The 23313-nt window shown below is 39.7% G+C and overlaps 1 protein-coding gene across 5 annotated transcripts in view; it reads right to left on the bottom strand.

Annotated features, from left to right (window-relative positions):
- Nucleotides 1-1943, bottom strand: part of Cnksr2 (connector enhancer of kinase suppressor of Ras 2) — a 234530-nt gene extending 232587 nt beyond the window's left edge. For 4 of the 5 annotated variants that reach the window (XM_036175527.1, XM_036175528.1, XM_036175530.1 and 1 more), the window contains exon 1: nucleotides 1464-1603. In XM_036175527.1, the coding sequence (XP_036031420.1) occupies nucleotides 1464-1527 (64 nt within the window). In that variant the 5' untranslated portion in view covers nucleotides 1528-1603. Of the gene's footprint in view, nucleotides 1-1463 lie in introns of all 5 variants that reach the window. The other variant, XM_036175532.1, reaches the window with a different exon arrangement.
- Nucleotides 1944-23313: the final 21370 nt, after the last annotated feature.

Raw genomic sequence — 23313 nt, 5'->3', positions numbered from 1 at the left:
CCCAATGCACTGCACACAGGGGGCAGTGGATAAATAATGGATTAGGTTTAATTCGATTCACTTGCACTTACATTGTGCTTTGCAGTTACAAAGCATTTTCCCTACATATTAGATGAGAAAAACAAAGTAAGTGAGGGGTAGCAGGGCAAATCAGTGAGAAAAGGAAGCAAAACAGCAAAAGGGAAATCATGAAGAACAAGCAAACGTCTGAAAATGTGGGGAAAAATAAGGGGAGAATTGAGTTTCTCCCTACTACTTTCAATACCTTCCAATCAACCACCCACCTTCCATTTTCAAGTACCTGGGGCTTAGAAAGTCTGACTGCTAAGCAAGACTTAGAAAAGGGCTCCTTCATCTTTGGAAAGGGAATTTTCAAATATAACACTTGGAGCCTACGTATCTTAAGTTTGTGTGCTCGGGTACCACCCCAAACAAAACTCTAATATTTTCCGAGCATTCTCAAAGCGTGTCCAAGAACCTTTTATTCCAACCCAGGCATCCCTTTCTCAGAGTTCGGTCTGGGGATGGCTTGGGGAGATTCCCTACAAGCCCCTCAACTCTGACAACAGAGGGAGATAGTGAGACGGGAAAGCCCAAAGACTAGAGAAAAAGACCGTATTTGTGACTAGGAGGAGGGTGAAGGTTTGAAACCGGTTATTAGAAATTGTCGGGAGTGGGGGGAGCCTTCAAGATGGAAGAAAGGACAGAGTACTTGAATGCGCACCACTTTAAACCTGACGTTGAGTCCTTAACAAGAAGCAGCGAGAGGTCTAAAACCTCCGCATACCTCAACCTAAGAAAGCAAAGGGTATGCTAGGGAGTGCGCAGGAGAGAACCTACATGTATCAGCAGGGATGCTGTCCCATGGGAAGCATGTATTTTCTCTCCCCCAAAGTAGCGCTCCCCCTTCCGGATCATCCTCAGCCCAGCTTGGAGGGGCTCCCCAGTTTCCAACCGGAGCAACTGCATCCTGACCCCATTATGCGGGCTTAAAAGTTGCCAGGAGAGTTGGCACTGGGGAAGGCACTTGGCAGGGCGAAACCTAGAAGGGGCCTCAGGTTTCCAGGAACAAAGGGACTGGGGAAGGGGCAACCGTGTGAATAGGTCCCGAGGGCTCCTCCCATAGCTGGGAAACAAGGGTGGCCGTGTCCTCCCGACCCGAAGGCGTCGAGGGAAGCGGGAAGTGGCTAAGATGCGCCGGGATCCCACCGCCCTGCTTCCAGCTTCAACCAGGTGGCGCCCGCCGCTCTCTCGCTCCCCGCGCCCCTCTGGCTGAAGACAAAAGGAGACCAGGGTCCCCGGGCCCCCATCAGAGCCCGAGGACCCCGTCCATCCCAAGGAGGACCGTTAGCAATCGGCTGGAAGCTCCCAGGACGGGTTGCGCTATGGTGGCCGCCCCTCCCTCCCTCGTACCGGGACCCCGTGCCCTAGTGTCGCCTCGCCCTCCCCACAGAGGGCATTACCTTTCATCCAGTCCACTACTTGACTCGGAGACCATTTGCTCACTGGTTCCATGATCAGAGCCATGGGCGGCGGGGTTGGTGCCGCGTGGGACGCGGAGCTCGGACAGAAAGCGAAGTCCGCAGCCCGAGGCGCCCTCAGGTGGGGTCGGTGGCCGGCCGCAGCCTCCTGGGGTGGGCGGCTTTTGTGTGGCGGTCCCGAGGCTGGAGCGTCGGAGGCGATCGCGGTGGGAGCGGCGACGGCTGGGGAAAGGCTCTGGGGTCGGCTCGCTCCCAGCCCTGGCGGCGGCCGCTGCTGCAGCCTCCGCCGCTCAGCCCCGGGTGTGCGTCCCGCGGGGGCTTCAGTTCATGGCTCCAGCGGCCGAGGGTCGCGGCGGAGAAGGAAGGAGGCGCCGGCGCAGCGCCGCAGCCAACTTGCCCGCTCGCTCGCCTGGCGCGCGGGAGTGGAGCCCCCGGCACGACGAGCCGCCCGGCGGAAATGACGAGGGGCCTCCTGCCACCCAAAATATCTCTCCGCAGCCCTCGGGTGCGGGGCGCGCGCTCCACGAGCCCCCCGCCCGCTCGCCGCCGCGCGGTCCCGCCCCCAGGGCCGACAGCCGGCGGCGCGCGAGGCGTGTGCGCGTGCGTGTGCCAGCGCGCGCCCGGGGCCGGAGTTCTGCCAGACAGGCGGCCAGGTGCGAGCAGCTCCCACTCTCGCCCTCCAGCCCCGGGGACTGCACTCTGCCAGACCCCGCGCCCGGAGGGAGGGCGTGTGCCGTGGAGCCGGAGGTAGCGGCGACCGGGGCTCGAGCTGAAGTCTGAATGAGCCTGGGGTCGGTTAATCAGTCAGGTGCGGCGGCAGGGGCATGGCTCCCAGTGGCCTCCCAGGAGACTCGGTAGCGAGACGGGCCACCCCACCAGTTGAACCTACAGCCGAGGTAGTGTAGGAGGGTACCTTAGCCCCCCCCCTCCGCCACCGAGGGGAGGGGACGCCGCTGAACTACTAGGGTGACAATGGGAGCCCTGGCTTTGCTGGCTGTCGCCTTCGCGACTGCAGAGTAGGCTCCCGAGGTGATTTCCTCGGACCTAAGCGCCCCTGCGGAAAACCGGGGTTTCCGTAGACGGAACCCGGCTCTGGCCAGAAACGCGTAGATGAAGCTAGATGGCCCTTGCTGTCGGATCTCCCCTAGCTGCTAAAAGGGACGTGGGAAGTCAGAGCAGTCAACTGCAAGCTGCTCCAGGTGATTCTGAGACGCCCCCACCCCCCACCCCTACACGTGCCTTTTCCAAGCCTCTGCTTCAGGTTTTCGGCCAACTCCTTCAGCACAGGGTCCCCATAGCTATTCCACATGATGTCATTTTGTGTTCAGATGTTCTTATATAAGAACTGGAGAGTAGTAATGGGATTTAAAGTTAGTGACAAATTGCAAACATGATGTTTCACATATTGTTTTCTTCAAAAAAGCTGTGCAGGCTTCTATGTAACATTTAGTAAAATACAGTTTGCCTAATAAGGCTTCACTTTCAATGACAATTCTAGAGTGTCTAGTAACAGACTCTACCATCATTATAGTTTTTTCTCCCCTCGGTATCATTCTTAAAGAGCTACATTAAGTAAACAAGAAACTCCTTTTATTTCTATAATCATTTCAATAATGTCAGTAAATCATGCCAGTTCCTACTGTAGCCATTTTGTCTAACTCAATTTTATGAAATACAGAATGTCACTTTCTTCAGTTGGCATGAATTAACAGCCCCTCCACAGAGAGAGAGAGGTAAAACAGTGGCTGATAAAATATTGATGTTTTCATACTACTAGTACAAAACAAATAAAATTTAAGAAGCTTGTGGTGATACTTGTTTAGTGATAACCCAAACTTCAAAATATACCCAAAAATTTTTAAAGAAATTTAATTGCACAAGTAATGTTATCAAAATATTACTATTAATAATAACACAAATTTTATCAAGCAAGGTGCTAAATAATCACTTTTTGTTTTATTTTAGCCTCATACTATCTCTACTATTAGCCACATTTTACAGCTGAGACTTTAGCTCTCACATTCACTTCCTATTCCCTAGATATTACTCAGTTACATAAATGTTAAATAAATTAGTGAATAGTGCCTTAAAAGGTCAAATTTATCTGAGACCATGATGCATGATTATAATAGCAAATTCATTCCAGAATCTCAACTTTGAAAATGAGTGTCATAAAATGAGCAATTATAGTGAAAGGGAGGTCCACTAAAGATCTACTGGATGCATTTCATCAAACTTAACCACAAAGAAGGCTGAGACTCACCATGAGTTTTCCTAATCTATACCTAACCAGAAATGGTAAGAATATAGAACATGACCAAATTTGGCAACACCAGTAAGTTGCAGGTTGATAGACTAGGCTTCTGTGACAAGCAACCATACTGTGAATCATATTGAAAGCAAGTGCAAATTAAGATATCACTTATCTAATGGAGCAGGCTATCAAGAAAAATGTCACACACCAAGGTTTGTCAGACAGAGATGGATATAGATAGATAGATGATAGATAGATAGATAGATAGATAGATAGATAGATAGATAGATAGATAGATGATAGATAGAGGGATACATTGATTGAAATTATGTGACAAGGCCACTGGCAAAAAAAAAAAAATGAGAAAGAAAAGAGAATTTTGAGGAAGACCTTATATGAGACTGAAGGAATACATAGTCCCTTCCAATTTATGTTACAGTTAGGCATTTATGTTTTTCTCAATCATGTAAAATGACTGTTAAACTAAATCTGAATCTAAGAATGAACCAAAATGTGAGTGTAGATTCCTACTGTCTTAACAGATTGAATCAAGGTCTTAAGTGTTTCTCTTAACTTCTCCTCCCTTAGGTTCCCTCATGAAATACAGCATTTGACTTTGACTTTGACAATATAATCAGCATAAATCATTTCACTTAATCTCTTCAGAACATAACAGGCTTTTCATTTTAAGTATTCTTGATTTGGGTAGGGGAGAAAAAGAAAAGGATTAAATCATCACTGCTCTTATTCTTTTGTTCTTACCTACAAATGACTCAGCTGAATCTTTCTGGCATTTTTCTTTCCAGGACTGTTCAAATAAACTACCATTTATGTACTCTGCCTATTACTCAGAATTTAACATCTTCCCCACGTTTTTGTGCATATAGTATAGTGAGTGCATCTCTATAAAAACCAGGCCAACTTAATGTTGCCTTCTCTTAGTGAACAATGCAGTTTTAAAGATTAGGAGTAAAGTATGTTATCAAAAACATATGCAAAAATACAATGAACTAATTGGTATGATGTCACACATTCTTCAACAAACTAGATTTAAACGTCAAACTCAGATTCTTTTTTAATTGAGACAGAATAGAAATATTAAGTTAATTAAATTAATTGGATATGTACTTTTTGAGATATTTGCAACCATATCAAAACAAATCACTTGAAATAATATTTTTAAAATAATGTCAGTCTAATTTATGACTCTGGTTGTTAACACTTTGTCCCTCTAGATTTCAAAATTAAAATGAAAATCCCTTAACTAAAATATTCTCAGTTAAGATTCTAGAGTGCAATGTGGTTTTAATTGGCTATAGATGAAGAATTTACAAATAGTTCTCTAACTGATCTTATTTTTGGCAATTATTACAGCTAGGAAGAAGGACTTTTAAGCCTTTGTCTCTTTGGAGCTAAAGAGAGAATATTAATATTAATGTTTTCCAAATTGGACTTATACGGATCTCATTTTCACTTACTGTTTATTTTGCAAAGATACTCACTTTGAATTACTATTAAGATATATTTTAGTAATTTCACTTATTTAACATTTGGATAAAGTATCATTCAGAAGCTCTTCTGGTGGATGTTTCCAGTTGGCTTGGATTTATTTTTTGATATTGCTATATTGATTTCTTGTCTTTTTTGAGATTGGGTCTATATAGCCCAGACTGATGAGAAAGTCACTCCATAATCAAAGTTGGCCTTGAATTCTTCAGCTCTCCTATCTCAGACTCTCAAGTGCTGGGATTACCACGCCCAACTTCTTACTTTCTTAATAAGCAATGTCTTCTCATCTTAATTTATCCCTTTTATATTTTATTTTTGAATAATACTGATCACTAAAACATTGAGAGAACAATTAAACAAGAGAAAATAACCTCCCCTATTCCTCAGTTTGTGCATGTAATTTCAAAAGCAGGTGTATTATACTTCAGCAATTCTGATAAGATTAATAATTATAAAACGAAGTACTTATTGTTCCCAAGAATAATGTAAAAATCTTATTCCAGAGAAAGGTTAGTGAAATTTCTGTAATACTGTTGGTATTTCCAGTATAATTCACCTAACGGCTATCAATTAAGATCCAAAACCTCCAATAGCAACCAAAGTTTCCAATCATCCGAGAAACAAGTATGAAATAACCATTGTAAATAGGCCTCAGTGCAACCTCTCCAGGCCTAATCTCTCTTTAGATTGAATGGGGAGAAAGCACCGAGGAATGATAATTAAATTAGTAGAATAATTTCTTTGTTGTTGTGCCTCAAAGGTAAGGTGTATTGAATCAAGCCTTGTCCTTTTCAACCAAGATTTACAGCAATCCTTTCTAATTGGCCTGAGTTGAGGTTGTCTGGGGGGGTATTTAGGGGTTCTTTCCAATACTGTCCCCTGCTGTATTAATCACAATGTAACAAAAACCTCAGAGCCCACCAAGATTAGTTTCCTTAATGCATAAATCCCTAGCCCACCAGGGAAGTTTCTAATGCACTTGGCAGACATTAGTGAAGGGCATATAAATTTGTTATTCAATATTTTTTGAGTACCACCAAAAATGCTGACTCAAGTTCTATCCTTTGACCAGAAAAATTAACTTAATTTTGTATATATGGACGGCCAAAATACTCATATGTAGGTAAGGGAAATAAAAATTTTACAATTCTTTTAATAGGATAATGTGATAAGTATAAAGATAGATATGCCTACTACTAAGCAAAGAGGAGAGTTTAACTGCTATAAAGAATACTACATGGAGGACTGAGTGCTCAATTTAGATCTTAAAGGACGGCAGCAATGCAGGAAAGAACTTTTAGACAAACTGTGGTCAAGGCTATTTAGCATTTTATATAGGTCCCTGGGTAGTGGATATTATAAAGCAAAAAGTGACAGGAGATAAAGTAGGAATGAAGGGAAAATCAAAATAAAATAGAGAAATTTAAATATTTTTAGTAATTAAATGACTTAGTGATATTTGTGTTTTCTATAGAATACTCAGGTAGCCAGGGAGAATAGAGATTTGAAAAGGCAGGATGGAAGAGTATCAATTCAAATACTGTGGCAATAGACTAGTGAAGGGATGTATCATGTCAGAAATCGAGCAATGGAGGTGGTAATATAGAAGAGAGGATTGGTAGAATAATTATCCAGAACTTAAGTGGGTGAAAGGTTAGAAAAGGGGCAATATCAAGCAAGAATGGTTTCAGGATTCTAACTTGGGTGAATCACTAAATTATTTCTCTTACATAAATCATTTAAAACATAAGAAGCTGACATGAGAAGTGAAGATAGTCTGAGATATTACTCCTTTTGGATATTCTAAACATGACAATCTGAGACAGTTGATGAGAAATTTATACTGGGTAGTTCCTTCATTCACATATAAAAATATGAAGCTTAGTATGGGCTGAAATAGAAACCTGTGAGCAGTTACTGAAACAAGAAAATAGATCAGAGAGTGAATTAAGATGCTACAGTGGAAACAAGCCATATGGGTGGAGAAGAGTGAGATAGGGAGGGAAGAAGGAGGGAGGGAAAAGAAACCAGGAGTATGCCATGTCATGATAGCACAATGAACAAAAAACTTCAGGTAGAAAGGAGGGGAAATTATGTGAGGGCCAGAGATAATGCTGTTTCAATAAGAACTGGTGGTTTTGTCACTTATGGCACTTGTGGCCTGATTTTAATCTGGGGGAGAATTTAGTTGTCGCAATGGAGAAGCTTGGTAACAGGACATTAACTTTTTCACAGGTTTAATTTTCTTGTATTTTCCTCATAGTCTCCCTATGTACGTAATTTAACTAGGTGGCTGAAAAATGAGTGACTAATTTCTCCAATTTATCTATCACTGCTTACATTATTATGATGAAATCCCAGACACTAATAATAATACCCACTCTTATCTGATTACATATTCACCACTTAAGGGACAATGACGTACTTTAAAATTACCTTCTCACATCAGATTTTATGGAAACATTGTTGCCACAACACTGGTTATAGTACACATCTTCACATAGGGCACATAAGCAAGGATCAACCACAGGATAACCTAACACTCTATCATGTCATCTATTGTCTGGCCTCTTGGATTTGGTATCATCTTTTAGAAATAGTGATTATGAGGAGCTGATCTTGCATTGCCAGCCATATAAAGAAATAAAATTTCTAAACACATTTGCAGTTTTTACTTCCTTACTGATGAACTCTATGGAAGTGTGACAATCCACCTTAGTAATTGTCACTATGCTGCAGACTAGGTACTGTTTAACTACTTAGCATAGATTTGATCTATGAAGTCCATAAATATTCCCAAGGGAATTAGTCCTAGTAAACTTTTGCCTGAATAAACTAGGACAATCCACTGTGTCCTAGTAAATCAGCAGCAGCATCGGTAGGAGTTGATTTCAAATTTGAAAAGACTACAGTTTTCTGAATCATTGGGTCTCCCTAAGATTGTTCTGTAACTAATAAAAATCCCATGGTTTTAATTTTTATTTTGGTTAGTTTCCTTCTATTATTATTTTTATTAAGAACCAAAGGCTGTAGAGGAGGGACTGCAAGAGTGTGAATTGTTGAATCCAAGATTGCAAAAAGCAGAGGGACAAATAGCCAATCGAATGGAAGCACATGAATTATGAACCAACGGCTGTGGAGCCCCCAGCTAGATCAGGCCCTCTGGATAAGTGAGACAATTGAATAGCTTGATCTGTTTGGGAGGCATCCAGGCTGTGGGACCAGGATCTGTCCTTAGTGCATGAGCTGTCTGTTTGGAACCTTGGGCTTACACAGGGACACTTTGCTCAGTCTGGAAGGAGGGGACTGGACCTGCCTGTACTGAATCCACCAGGTTTAAATGAATCCCCAGGGGAGTCTTGGCCCTGGAGGACATGGGAATGGAGGGGAGGGGCTGGGGGGAAGGTGGAGGTAGGGGCGGGAGGGGGAGGACAGGGGAACCCATGGCTGAAGTGTAAAATTAAAACACAAATATAATAAATAACAAAAAAGTAAAATCTAAAAAAAAAAGCTACAAGGGGAAAAGATCAAGTAACATGTAAAGGCAGACTTATTACAATTACAAAGTACAAACATTTGTATATGTTTTACTTTAGTAAACATTTTTAAATATTTAAATGTAGAAGGATCTACTATGAATGGCCACATGTAAAGACAGAAGCCTTTTAGAAGATGTTTGTAATTATTTACAGGATTACACCAGATTTTATATTTTGTTTTACTTACACTAAAAAGATTTAGGGTATAGTAACCACTGCATTTAAAACAGTAATGAAAAATTTCTACCATTAGGGTGAAACAGGAGTGGTTTAAAGAATAATAATAAGTGAAAAGGGAACTTGAAGGGAAGAAAACAAGAGAAGATAATTGTAGAGAACACAAGGTAGAGTTATCAGAGGAAGGAGCCTCAGCTGAGGAAATGCCTCCATGAGATCCAGCTGTAAGGCATTTTCTCAATTAGTGATCAATGGGGGAGAGCCCAGCCCATGGTGGGTGCTGCCATTCCTGAGCTGGTGGCCCTGAGTTCTATAAGAAAGCAGGCTGAGCAAGCCAGGGGAAGCGAGCCAGTAAGCAGCACCCTCCATGATCCCTGCATCAGCTCCTGCCCCCAGGTTCCTGTCTTGTTTGAGTTCCTGTCCTGACTTCCTTCAGTGATGAACAGCAATGTGGAAGTGTAAGCCAAATAAGTCTTTTCCTCCCCAATTTGTTTTTTGTCATGGTGTTTGGTCACAGCAATAGAAACCCTAACTAAGACAATTATCTTCTTTTGTTTTAAATGCAGTGGTTACTATACCCTAAATCTTTTTAGTGTAAGTAAAACAAAAATTCTGGGAATTCAAGACATAAAGCATATATTTATAGGGGAAAAGTAAAATAATTGGTCATTTAATATGAAAATATAAGGACCACTATCTTAAAATGGGACATTTGTTACTGGGAACATACAGTCTGTCTCCTAGCAATTCTAATAGAGCATATTTCACTACTCTTTTCTCCCTGATTTCATGAGGGAGTGGCCATATGCTTCCTAAGCCAGAAAATTTATTTTCAGAACAGTATGTTGTCTCTGAACCTTTTCTTTTCTTTTGTTTTATTTTAACCAACATTTCAGTCTGTAGCTCGAACTGGCCTGAAATGCACTATGTAACTCGGGCTGGCTTCAAATCCACTGTCATTCTGCTTCAGCCTCCCAAGTGCTGGAATTACAGACATGAGGCATCATACCCAGCTAATTATTTCTAATGTTGACTAAAAAGTATATTTTCTAGTTAGAGAAGATACGCTTTTCCCATGCTATAAACTATTTAGTTCACCTAATTTTCAGAGGTTTTGAATTTCAGGAGAAGGAACAGAATTCAGTTGATAATGGGAACCTAATAACAACTTCTTGCTTTCTATGCATAAGTATTTTTATAAAATGCTGTATGAAGACATAATTACCAAGTTGTGATGGTTAGTGTTGTCAAATCTACAGAAATCTACAATCATGTGAGGATGGCCTCTGGGTATTCCTGTAGGGGATTATCTTGATTACATCATTAATTTGGGAATAAATATCTTAATTGTGGGCAGTACCAGGAAATCTGGGACTATATAAGTAGGAATTGGTGCTGAGAAGCACTTCACATCCATTCTTCTCTTCTTACTGCAGATATAATGTGAGCAGCTGCTTAAAGCTCCTGCTGCACTGACCTCCCTGCCATGACAGACTGATTAGACCTTGAACTGTAAGTTATAATAGAGCATTTCTCCCTTAAATTGTTTTTGTTAGGGTATTTTTTAGGTTAAAGATTTATTTCAAATCATATGTATGCTTGTGTCTTTGTGTGTGGGGTATGTACATAAGAGTCTGAGTGCCCTCAGAAATCAAAAGAAGCAGTTGGATGCCCTGGAACTGGAATTACAGGTGGTTGTGAACTGCCCAACCTGGGTAATGGAAACCAAAATCAGATCTGCAAGAGCAATTTTCTTAACTGCTGGGCTATCACTTCTACCCTCTTGTCAAAATTCTTTACCACAGCAACAATAAAAGAATTAAAGACTGAAGTCTTTTTCAATTATCACATTATTACTTTTAATATTCTACCAAAACAGTATTTATGATTTTTAGTTTATTTCATAGCTTATTGTAAGAAAGATTGTTTTTTTTTTTTGAATAGGTGAGACTTTTATATTGGTATCAAAGATTGTTTGTTCTAATACAAATACTCTTATGGTACCAGTTAGCTACAAATTTGTAAATAACAGTTTAAGACATTAAATCTGCTTAGTTTTTAATCTGAATGTATAAATTCAAAAGGCAACATTAAGGTTATGTTCAGTAGCAAACCATTTTAATTGAAGTATATATCCTCAAGAAAATTATCTCATCTTCATAAGTAATGCTCTTACAACTTATATGAAAATAGATAGTATGGTAGTTTGAGTGAAAATGTCCCCCATAGGCTCATAGAGAGTGGCATTATTAGGAGGTGTGGCCTTGTTGGGATAGGTGTGGCCTTGTTGGAGGAAGTGAGCCACTAGGGGCAGGCTTTGAGGTTTCAGATGTCCAAACTAGGCCCAGTGTCTCCTTTTGCTGCCTGTGGGTCCAAATGTAGAACTCTTGGCTGCTTCTCCAGCACCATGTCTGCCTGCATGCCACCATGCTTCCCACCATGACAATAGACTAAACCTCTGAACTGTAAGCCAGTCTCAATTAAATGTTTTCCTTATTAAGAGTTGCCATGGTCATGATGTCTTTTCACAGCAATAGAAACCCTAAGACAGATGCTGTTTAAAATTTTAAGATAAATCACAAATTCACCAAAATGTGTAGAATTGTAAAGTAATATAATACAAAGAGAAACTAAGGAATAGCTTCTGTGGACTTCATGTCTAACTCAAATTCAAGGGTCTATAATATTTAGAATACTTCATAAGCCTAATAACTTTTAATATTTTCATCTATAGTATTGGCTTTCCACTTCTTAGAAATGTCTTCAGGCTCAAATAAAAATGTATTAAAAATCATGGTAAATTATACAAATGTAAGCTAATGTTTTTTAATTAAATCGTGTACCACAAAATATCTAAATAGTCTTCAGATTAACAATTTTTTTCCTTATGCATAACTTTGATGGTCAGAATTCATTAGAGGCCATGTCTGCCAAGTAAAGTTGATGTTCCAACTCAACAACACAATTTTTGTTTAAATAAAGAATAGCTATAAAATGATACTTTAAAAATGTTAGAAATTATTGAAAGCAATGTTTTACAAATTTTAGAATGTTTTTAATTATAATAATATCTTGAAGATGATTATTTTGAATGGTTAATTGTAATTTATTATATTTCTTTAGTTATATGGCTTTAAAGAATTTATCTGAAATTTAGTAATATTTCCATATATACTCCTAGGGCATTCTATCATTAGTCCCTTTCTTAGTACTAATTGTCAACTTGACAGTCTAGAATCACCTGGTTGGGGGGGGAGTATCTCAGTCGTGTAAGTGTTTTTATCAGATTGGTCTGCTGGCATGTTTTTCAGGGATTATCTTGATTTTTAATTGAGGTTAGAAAACCCATCTCACTGTGAGTGATACAGTTCTATGGGCTGTCTACAGATGCTAGCTGAACACAAACCTGAGTGAGCCAGAAAGTCAACTAGCAATCAACATTCCTCCAGGGTGTCTGCCTTGAGTTCCTTCTTGAGTATTTATCAATGATGAGCTGCAACATGGAAATATTAATGAAAGAAATCCTTTTCTACCCTGAGTTGCTTTGGGGAAGTATATTTAATCATACCACCAGAAAGGAAACTAGAAAGTCTCCACGTTTACTGTAAGATACTGCTCTACAAAACTATAAAATGAACTACAAAGTAATCAAGTAAATCAATGTTTGTAAAGGGACAAAATAAGGCATTCAGTTTTCATGCATTTTATACTTGTGTGGGTATAAAATATAATGGGAAAAATCAGCTCTTATGAACCATTTAAGATTGAGAGTTAAAATTGGATTAAGGAAGGAGGAGAATGAATTACCAAAGTAGCACTTCACTATCAACATATGTAAATGACTATTCATATGAAATAAAATTGGCTTGCAAAATGAAACCTTTCCATTTTGTTTCCCATATATGGAAATACACTTTCTATAGGGTGGCTGAGAATAAACTGTGGTCCACAGAATCCTCATCTTAACCTATGCACCTATAATTTCTTTTTTATATTCTTTTTCTTTCATTTTTTTTTTAGACAAGTTCTCATGCAGTCCAAGCTGACCTGGAACTCACTATGTAGGCAAAAATTACCTTAAAACTTCTGCCTGCCTCTAACTTCCAAATGTTGGGACTATGGATGTGTGCCACCATGCCCAACCATGTACCAGCAATTTCTACACAGCATTGTCTGAATCCTGACATAATAAGAGAATGAAGAGGCCAGATAATTATTGTATTTATTTTGGTCCAAAAATATTGTGCCATTTTGAGATAAAGGTAAATTCACATCCTTTTATTCTTATTTTTATCTCTTTTTATATTTTTACAGAAAATAAAATTTTTTCATATATTATATTCTGATCATGATTTTCCCTCCCCCAACTACCCCCAGACCCTCCACCTCCTCACCCACCCAACTCCATTCCTTCTTTCTCTCTTTAGAAAACAAACAGGCAAACAAAAAGCCAACAAACCAGAGTAGAAGGAAAAAAATAGCAAAGAGAAAGCAGAAGAAACACACACTCACATAGACACACACACACACACACACACACACACACACACAAAATAGGAAACCATAATGTGTAAGCAAAAAGACCATTAAAAAAAATGCCCAAAGAAAGTGATATGAGACAAAAAGCCTACAGAAATACCACTGAGTTCATTTTATGTTGGCCATCTTCTGTTCAGCATTTGGCCTACCCTAATGTGTGGTTAATATACCCAGTGAAACTCCACTGGAGAAAATGACTTTTTCCTTTGCAAGCCCGCCTGGCTTGAACATGTGCAGTCCTTGTGCTAGATGCTGCAGTTTTTGTGAGTTCATATGTGTATGGTACTGTAGTGTCTGGAAGACACTGTTTCTCTGGTGTCTTCAATCCCCTTTGGCTCTTAAAATCTTTCTACCTCCTCTTCAGCATAGTTCCCTAAGCCCTGAGGGGAAGTGTTTGATGGAGACATGCTATTTAGGACTAACTATTTCAAGGTTTCTCACTCTCTGCATACAGTCCAGTTGTAGGTATCTGGATAAGTTCCCATCTACTCCAAGAGGAAGCTTTTGTGCTGATGACTAAGCCAGGCACTGACCTATGAGTATAGTTGAATGTCATTAGGAATCATGTTTAACATCCTTAATATCACAACTTCTGGTATGTACAATGTGATGGGAATATAAAAACAGAGCACATGAAACTTTTTTCCTTAGATAAAGGATGAAATTGAAGCCACTTGAGAAACATTAGGATGATTTGGAACTGTTAGGTTAAATTCAACATTTAGTTTAAAATTTATTCAGACAATCAGGGAAACACAGAAGGCTCTTGGCTATATTTTTACCATCATACATAGTGGAGATACCTACAAACAGACCAGTTCTCCAAAACAAGGCCACAATCCAATCCTTATGAAAGACATATATGTGCTAGACAACTGAGAAAACATCCCCATTGAAAAGGGTGGTTCAGTGATTAAGAGAAACGGCAGCTCTTCTGGAGGACATAGATTCAATTCCCAGCACCCACATGGCAGCTTATAACCATTTATTTATAACTCCACTCCCAAGGGGTCAGATGCCCTCTTCTGACCTTCTTGGGCTACAGGCCTGCACATGATGCAGACATACATGCAAACAAAGCACCCATACACATAAAACAATAAAAATACTTTTAATGATACGAAGAGCAGGAGATACGCTCATGCATTAACCCTGCCATACACAGAATACTTTAAAATAAAGAAGGAAAACATAACTGCCAGCTTCTTGCTGAGGTATGAAGGGTTTGTACTATACATATAGTCTCCAAATTTCCAGTCCTTGGGGGGAGGGCCTGGCTTTTAAAGCCCTTGCTTAAGGAACATTAGAGATAGGACATCTGAGGATTTCTTTCCATTAAGAACAAGTAGGCCTGTTGATGCAGATGGGCATGCCAGCACTCCCAGAAACTACAGCCCCTAGAATGAGACTAGCTTCCAATTTTCCAACAGAAAGAGCCTAGCTGTATGCTTTCCCAGAAGTTCATTTTGGTTCAGGAATGTAACGAGTCAGTCTTTAGAAGCTGACATAAGCAAATAAAGAAGAAATTGTTTGAGGGACTGGAATGATGGCTCAGTCAGTAAAGTACTTACTTTGCAAACAGAAGGACCTGCATTTAGATCCCTAGCACTCACATAAAAAGCCAAGGGTAGAGGCAAATAGCTGTAGTCCCAGTGTTGGGAAGGCAGAGACAGGCAGATCCCTAGAGCTCATGGGCCATCCTGTCCAGTTCATTGGCTCCAGATTGAGTAATAGACCTTATCTCAAAAGATAAAGTGGATAATGATAGAGAAAAATACCCAACATTGACCTCTAGGTGCATACACACACACACACACACACACACACACACACACACACACACACACACACCACACACCCTGCATACACATGTGTACACACTCAATGTGGACATATACACACTCATACACCTCTATTTCTATCAAAGAATAAATTACTTTCTCATAAGTGAAACAAGGAATACTGATTCTTTTCCCCTGTGCTTGTTCCAACAGTAATTCTAGGCCTATAGTCTCTCTGGAAAAAAAAATTGAAAATCTCTGCTAGTAAGAGTGGGCGGGATGGTACACCTGGCACTCTATTCCTTGTCTTGCTCATCAGATAAATCGGAAAGTGTGGGTGTGTGTGGGGAGGTTGTGTCTCCATGCCTGAAAGAGAAAGGGGCATTCTCTTTGTCTCTGACTTGCTTCAATGATAACCCTGGAATGGAAATCTTTTGATATAAAGCTATAAGACCTCTGTTTGATTAAATAGGAGAGTAGGCTCTTCTCGCACCTTTTTGTGGTGTATTATAACATAAATCCAATTGCTCTATTTGAAAATAGTTTATTAATGCATCGAATAGCCTAATTTTCATAACCTTCACCTGAGAGACTGGCTCCTAAATCACACTGGAAGTTGAAGGACCCTTGCACTTCTGAGCCTATTGGACTACAGAACACAAAGGATGACATTTAAGCTTTCAAACATTCAGCAGCAAGCTCTCCAGGTTCAAAGTGAGCACTATGATCAAGTTCTGGCATATCTGCCGCATACACTCTTTGTTTTAGGGAGATGAAAGCAGATAAACTCTGACTCTCAACTTCATTGAAAATCAACAAGAAACTGGATCATATATCTAACATCCTAACGTAAGCCAGGTATGGAATTAGATGTCTACTATCACAGCTACTTTGAAGGCAAAAGGATGTGATTTTGAGCATAGCCTGGACAGCATAGCAATACTTCCTTAAAAACAGAAAACATATATAAAAATCCTAATGTCTCAACATTTTCAACTTCAACTCACTGTACTATATTGTGTCTCACTGCTCTCAAGACAATAACACTAATTAACACTTTCTAAAATCTTTGGGGGAGTACTAAGAGCAAAGATAACAAATTAGACAAATATAAAATGCCTTTAAAGTCCCTGGAAGTTATGACTGCTTTGCAACCTAATGGACTGCAGGCTTTGTTCTTTTGTGTAATATGTGGAAACTTACACAGAGTTATGGAGAATTGAAGAGTAAGGAAAATATTCCAAATAATAAAACAAGATATATTTTCATGTATGTTTTATCTCACAAAGAATCAAAAAGGACAATCATAAAAATCCTCACTTAAAAAATTCTTACTGATTTAAGGAGAGTTATACAGGTGTACAGATCTGAGAAAATGCTGAAGGAAGACCCCAGACTCAAATAGTATGCAAGAGCAAAGAGTGTTTACTACCAACATGCAGGAGTCGAACATCTGTAAAAAGTGGAGATGTAGGCTCCTTTTTAGTACAGCTAGGGGAATTTCAGGAACAATTAGGTCATTTCAAACATAATTGGTCAAGCAAACAGCAGTTACACTAGTATACTTTTAATTGGCTGAGGTTCAGTTTTACCCTTTTTGGACATACTTGAGCAACTTTGGGCAAGTCCATTACTAAGAAGGTGTCGGGGCAGGGGGTGGGGGGGTGGGGCAGGTTTACAGGATTTGTCCTTAAGACATTGTGGGGCTGACTCAGGCCTTGTGCTCTCTCCCTCATCCCTGAATATAATGGTGTTGTTGATTAATGGCCCTTTGTTGGGAGAGAAACCTGTTTTGCCCCTCTCAGAGAATTGAAACCTAAATTCAGTTGTAAAAGTGGGAAAGTTTAAACTCTTCACATGAACTAATTGGAAACTTAACTAAGTAGTAAATATTATTGAAAAGGACTAAAAAAATTTTTTTTTGGTTTTTTGAGACAGGATTTCTCTGTATAACAGTCCTGGAACTCACTTTTCAGATCAGGCTGGCCTCGAATTCACAAAGATCTGCCTGCCTCTGCCTCCCAAGTGCTAGGATCAAAGGCGTGCACCACCACTGCCCAGCGACAATTTTTTTTTTAAGCCAGCTAAAAACTACAACCTGTGGCAGTTTAAATGAGAAATGTCCCCTATAGACTTAGGCCTTTGAACTGTTGCTCCTCAATTGGTGACACTGCCTGGAGGTTAGAGGAAGCAAATCAGTGGGAATTTATGGTCTGAGCCACTTAGAGCTTGCTCTGTCTTCTTTGTGTTTGCAGTTGGAGATGTGATCTATCTATCAGCTTCTTGCTCCAGCCTACCACCATGCCTGCTACTTGCTGCTATAACTCCCTGCCATGGTAGACTCTTATCCCTCTAGAACTGTAAGTCAAAATAACTCTAATAAGTTGTTCTTGGCCATGATATTTTATAACAACATCATATAAGTAACTGATACACAACTGAACTAAAAAATAACAGATTCAAAGTAACGGATTGCATAATTGGGTTCAATAGCATACTAAATCAAGGAGGAGAAAGGAATATTAAGATTTAAAAATTGTTAATTATCCAATATAAGAAACAGCATGGAAACAAAGAATGAAGGGGCTTATCAGATACCACAAGTAGATTACTATATGCAGTGTCAGAGTATCAGAAGGAAAAGAAAGAACAAAAAGCATAATAAAAAAGACAGTCCTTCCCAGCAGCTATTGCATTCTATATTACTGGGCAGATTTCATGAATGACTAAACCAATCCTCAGCATGCCAGTTATTTTTTTTTAGATCAGTTCTTTAAGCAATGGACCATGAACAGAGGAAATTTTTTTAAAATTTTTCTTACCTAATTGATTTGGCTAGGTCTTTTGGGACTGTTTTGAATAAAAGCATTGAGAATAGACATTCTTCAGATCTTAAAGTCTTTCAACTTTTTGCCATTGAGTAAATAATGGACTTTCTACACATGACCTTTATTGTGTTGATGTGCAAATATATATATATTTCTCATCTACTGAGATGATCATGCAATTTTTGTTCCAAAGTTTGTTAACATGGCATATCATATTTATTGGTGATAAAATTGATGATAGTTGTGATAGCATTGCATACCTTGGATAAATCTCAACTGATAATGGTAAATACTCTTTATAATGTGCTGTAGAATTAGGTTACTAATATTTTATTAAGGTTTTTTGTGCATCTATGTAGAGTAGGAATACTGGCCTGCAGTTTTATTTTCATGTTGTTCCCTTATCTAGCTTTTGTATCAGGATAATTCTCACCTCACAGATTGAGTAGGGAATATCTTTAGTCTCTTTATTTTATTTTTGTTATTTTGAGACAGAGTCTCTCTACATAACTCTAGCAGTCCTGGAACTCACTATGTAGACATGCTGGTCTCAAACTCACAGAGATCTGCCTGCCTTTGCCTCCAGAGTGCTGGGATTAAAGGCTTGCACCACCTCACCTGGCTGGAATATATTTAATTTCTTGAAAGAGTTTGAAAATAACTGTTACTAGCTCTTTCAATGTTTGGTGAAACTCAACAATGAAGCTGTAAGACCATGGGCTTTTCTTTGATGGGGAACTTTTGAATTATTAATCCTATCTCCTTATTTATTTGTTATTGCTCTGTTTTAAATTTCTGTTTCTTCTTGATTCAGTCTTTGTAGGTTGCCTGTTTCTAGGAGTTCACCCATTTATTCTAGGTTATTCAACTTTTTAAAATCTGTATAATTAATTTTCATTCATAGCAGTCTCTAGTAACTGCTAGCATTTTTGTAGTATCAGTTATATCTTCTTTTTCATTTCTCATTTTGTCTTTTTTGTTTGTTTAAAGATTTGTCAATTTTGTTTATTTTTAAAGTACCAGTTTTGTTTTCTTGAGCTTTTCTAGTCTTTATTTTATTTATGCTCTTATCCCTATTATTTTCTTCTAGTTCAGAAGTACTTTGTTTTTCTTTGCCTAGATCCTTGAAGTACAATACAACATGCTGTTAGCATACAAAAACAAAACAAAACAAAACAAAACAAAACAAAACAAAACAAACAAACAAAAAAACATACCAACTAGTACATGCTGATACTGGGTAACTTGAATGTAAAGAACAGTTTCCATGAGCCCAAAGCTTTGTTAATATGGAGAAACTGCAGCCTAAATCATCTGAGTAATTTTCTTAAGGACACATACTGAGTACTCTTGGTAGTATACAAAAACCCAACCTTAAAGAGAAATAAATCCTCTGGCCTCATGTTAGTCTAGCATCATGGAGTGAATGAGCACCTTCATTTCCATCTGGGTTAACATCCTGACCAAATGTCAACAGGGTATCGCCAATACTATTATATGGCTATCATCCCAAGGCTGTCACTGTGGTCTGTCCTCACATTCCTCTTTTCTGTTAACATTGCTACTACAAACAGCCAGGCAAGAGCAGCCAATGGCCAGAATAAAACAAGAAGAAGAAGGAACAGGAGGAGGAGGAACAAGAGGAAGAGCAGGATGGAAAGCAGGGAGGAGAAGGAAGAGGGAAATGAGGAGTGGCAGAGGATGTTATGTGACAAGACTTTTCCTGAGAAGTTACAACACACATGCCTACTCACTCCAGATAGGAACCCCAAAACAGACCAAAATACAGATAAGAGCAAAGTCTAACTTGGTGAGCCAGTGGGTTTCATTGAGGTTACTTACAGGAATATGTGTGAGGGTTACTTACAGGAATAGAAATTACTCAGACAGCTGCCTCACCAAAGCCCACTCCAATGTGGGTAATCTCTCACAAAGCTGGGAACCTTGAGCATACTGCACAGCATGCAGGCAGCTTAACAAACTGAAGAGTGTCATTTCCAAGTGACTCAGTTGGTCTAAACCTCTTCCAGGCAGCTTGGCTGGTTTTGCTTACTTGGGGAAGGAACCATCTAGTAAATTTTCAGGAACTCCCTGAAGCTATCTTTTTTTATTCAATTTTAAAATTTTATTTTACATACCAACCACAGTTCCTTCCCCTCTCTTCTCCCATTCCCTCCCCACCTTCTTTTTACCACCTCCTCCATCCACTCCACAGAATTGGTAAGGCCTCCCAGGGGAGTCAACAAAGTCTGGCATACCAAACTGAGGCAGGACCAAGCCCATCCCCCACTGCATCAAGGCTGAGCAAGGCATCCCTCCATAGGGAGTAGGTTCCAAAAAGCCAGCTCATGCTCCAGGGATAGATCCTGGTCCTGCTGCTAGGGGCCCCACAAACAGACCAAGCAACACAACTGTCACCCACATGTAGAGGTCCTAGGTTGGTCTCATGCAGGCTCCCTGGCTGTCAGCCTAGAGTCAGTGAGCTCCCATGACCTTGGGTCACTTGTCTCTGTGGGTTTCCCCATCATGATTTTGACACACCCTCTCCCTCCCACCACACTTTTCTAATCCATCCTCCCTCTCTTCAACTGGTCCTGGAGCTTGGCCTAGTGCTTGGCTATGGATCTTTCCATCTGTTTCTATCAGTTACTGGGTAAAGGCTCTATGATGACAATTAGGGTAGTCACCAATCTGATTACAGGGGAAGGCCAGTTCAGGCACCCTCTCCACTATTACTAGTAGTCTTAACTGGGGTCATCCTTGTGGATTCCTAGGAGTTTTCCTGGCACCAGGTTTCTCCCTAACCCCATAATGGCTCCTTCTATGTCATCCCTCCCCCAACTAGACCATCGTGATCTCTCATGTTTCCGTCCTTCATCCCCTCTCCTCCAGCCCACCAGGCTATTTTGAGTTGTTTACCTTCAGTCTTAAGGGAGATGGAATGTTTCAATCTCAGAGGAAACTGCTAAACAACAGAGAAAAGAGAAGGGGAGAGGGAGAGGAAGAGGGAGAGGGAGAGAGAGAGCATATGGATAATTTTTATTCTGTCTTGGCAGCTACATGTCAAATAACAATGTTCTTACTATAGAAAAATAAAACATGTCCACAAATGGAGTAAAATTAAAAGCCTAAGAATAAAACCAATAATTTATAGTTGACTGACTTTCAACAAAGTTCTCAAGTACCAACAAGGAGGAAGGGATAGTCTCTTCAATAAATTGTGTTAGAAATCAGGACATCCTCAGAAGCTACAAAAATTAACTTCAAATGCATAAAATACTTAAGCCCAAAGTCTGAAACTATGAAAATACTAGAATCAAACAAAGGGGAAAAGCTCCATGACATTAGTCTTGACATTGACTTCTTGGGTAGGATTCTAAAAGTACTCATAGCAAAAACAAAATTAGCCAAATTAGATTCCATGAAACTAAAAATTACTTGCACAGAAAAGAAAATAATTACAAAAGTGAAGATAAAAATCATATAGTGGGAGAAAAACAGTTGTAAGCCACATATCTGATAAAGGGCTATTTTCCAAATATACCAGGAACACAAGCAATTCAATAGTAAGTGATATGGTTTGGATATGGCTTGAGTGTGTACCCCAGCTTCATTTGAATTGAAGTGCTAGAACTTTTGAAGAACGACATCCTGGTGGAAAATTGACTAGATCATGGGTTGCCTTAAGAGAACTGAAATAGCCAAACTTGTTTTGTAACAACTCACTCTTGGGAGAACTAGCTTGCTATATGAAATCTATACTAATCTCTCTTGATGATGGTAACTGATGACAATATATCCAAAGGAATTTTATAAAGTATGTCAATGATGCTGTGCTTCTATATTAATTTTAACATTATTTGTAATAACTAAGAATTGGACGCAAACAAAAGTACACATTGTCAGTTGAGTGGATATAGAACATGTGTACATATGAAGTAGGATAATATACAGTCTTACAGAAGAAAGAAATTTGATCTTTTAGGAAAACATGGATAGAATTGAAGGAATCATTCTGCATTAAATACGCCAGACATACACAGGAAGGTTAATACCATATGATTTTCTTTATTTGTGAAATCTAACGAAGTTGACCTCATAGAAACTTTGAACATATAAAAAAGGCTATGTGGGGACATGTTATGATGAAAGGGAAGATGTTGATCAAAGGTATAAATTCTTAGATTTGAAGAACAAGGTGTGTCTGTGTGTCTGTGTGTGTGTCTGTGTACACGCGCGCGCGCACACACACACACACACACACACACACAGGACTGAGTTGATGTCAGATATCTTCCTTGATCATATTTTACTTTGTGTATTTATTTTTAAATATTTATTTGTGTATGACTGTTCTGTCTCTGTCTTAGTTACTCTTTAATCACTTTAAAAAGAAAGTGCTTAATTTGGTCTTATAGTTTTAGAGTCCATGATGGCAGAGCAAAAGCATGATGGCAGGATTAGCTGAGAGCATACATCTTGACCCAAATGTAGGAGGACGCAAAGAGAGACACTATGAATATTGTGAATCTTTTTTTGTTGTTGATTTTTTAAGACAAGGTTTCTCTGTGTAGCTTTGGTGCCTGTCCTCTATCTCACTCTGTAGACCAGGCTGGCCTTGAACTCACAGAGATCTGCCTGGCTCTGCCTCCCAAGTACTAGGATTAAAGGTGTGTGCCACCACTGCCAGGCAAATGTTGTGAATCTTTTGAAATCTCAAAACCCCAGTGACACACCTGTAGTAAGGCCATACCTCCTAATCCTTCCCAAAATTCACCTACTGAGGACCAAGTATTGAAGTGTATGAACCTATGAGGGTCTTTCTCATTCAAGCCACCACAGCCTTCATATATGTAACTAGATTTATAAGGAGTTGTAGGCCACTCTGTGGGTACTGGGAACCAAACCCAGATCCTCTGCAAGAAGCACCCAGCAACATAACCTTCAACCTACAGTTTGTCCTGGCTACACAATGTGCTGGGGTAGAGGTGGTGCAGAAAAGTTGTGGGAGTGGCCAACTAATGACTGCTCCAGCCCCAAACGAATGAGAGGGAGCCCACCTGTGACACTGCCTAGAGGGTCAAGACCCAGAAGCTGGACAGCCCAGAGACCTAGGATAGAACCAAACACAACTGGAAAAAAAAAAAAAAAAGACCAGTGCCTAGAACAGTTGTCATCATAGAGGCGTCGTCCAGCAACTGATGG

The sequence above is a fragment of the Onychomys torridus genome, chromosome X, assembly GCF_903995425.1.
Source record: "Onychomys torridus chromosome X, mOncTor1.1, whole genome shotgun sequence".
In the NCBI taxonomy this organism is placed as follows: Eukaryota; Metazoa; Chordata; class Mammalia; order Rodentia; family Cricetidae; genus Onychomys; species Onychomys torridus.
This window is presented reverse-complemented; position numbering and strand designations above follow the sequence as displayed.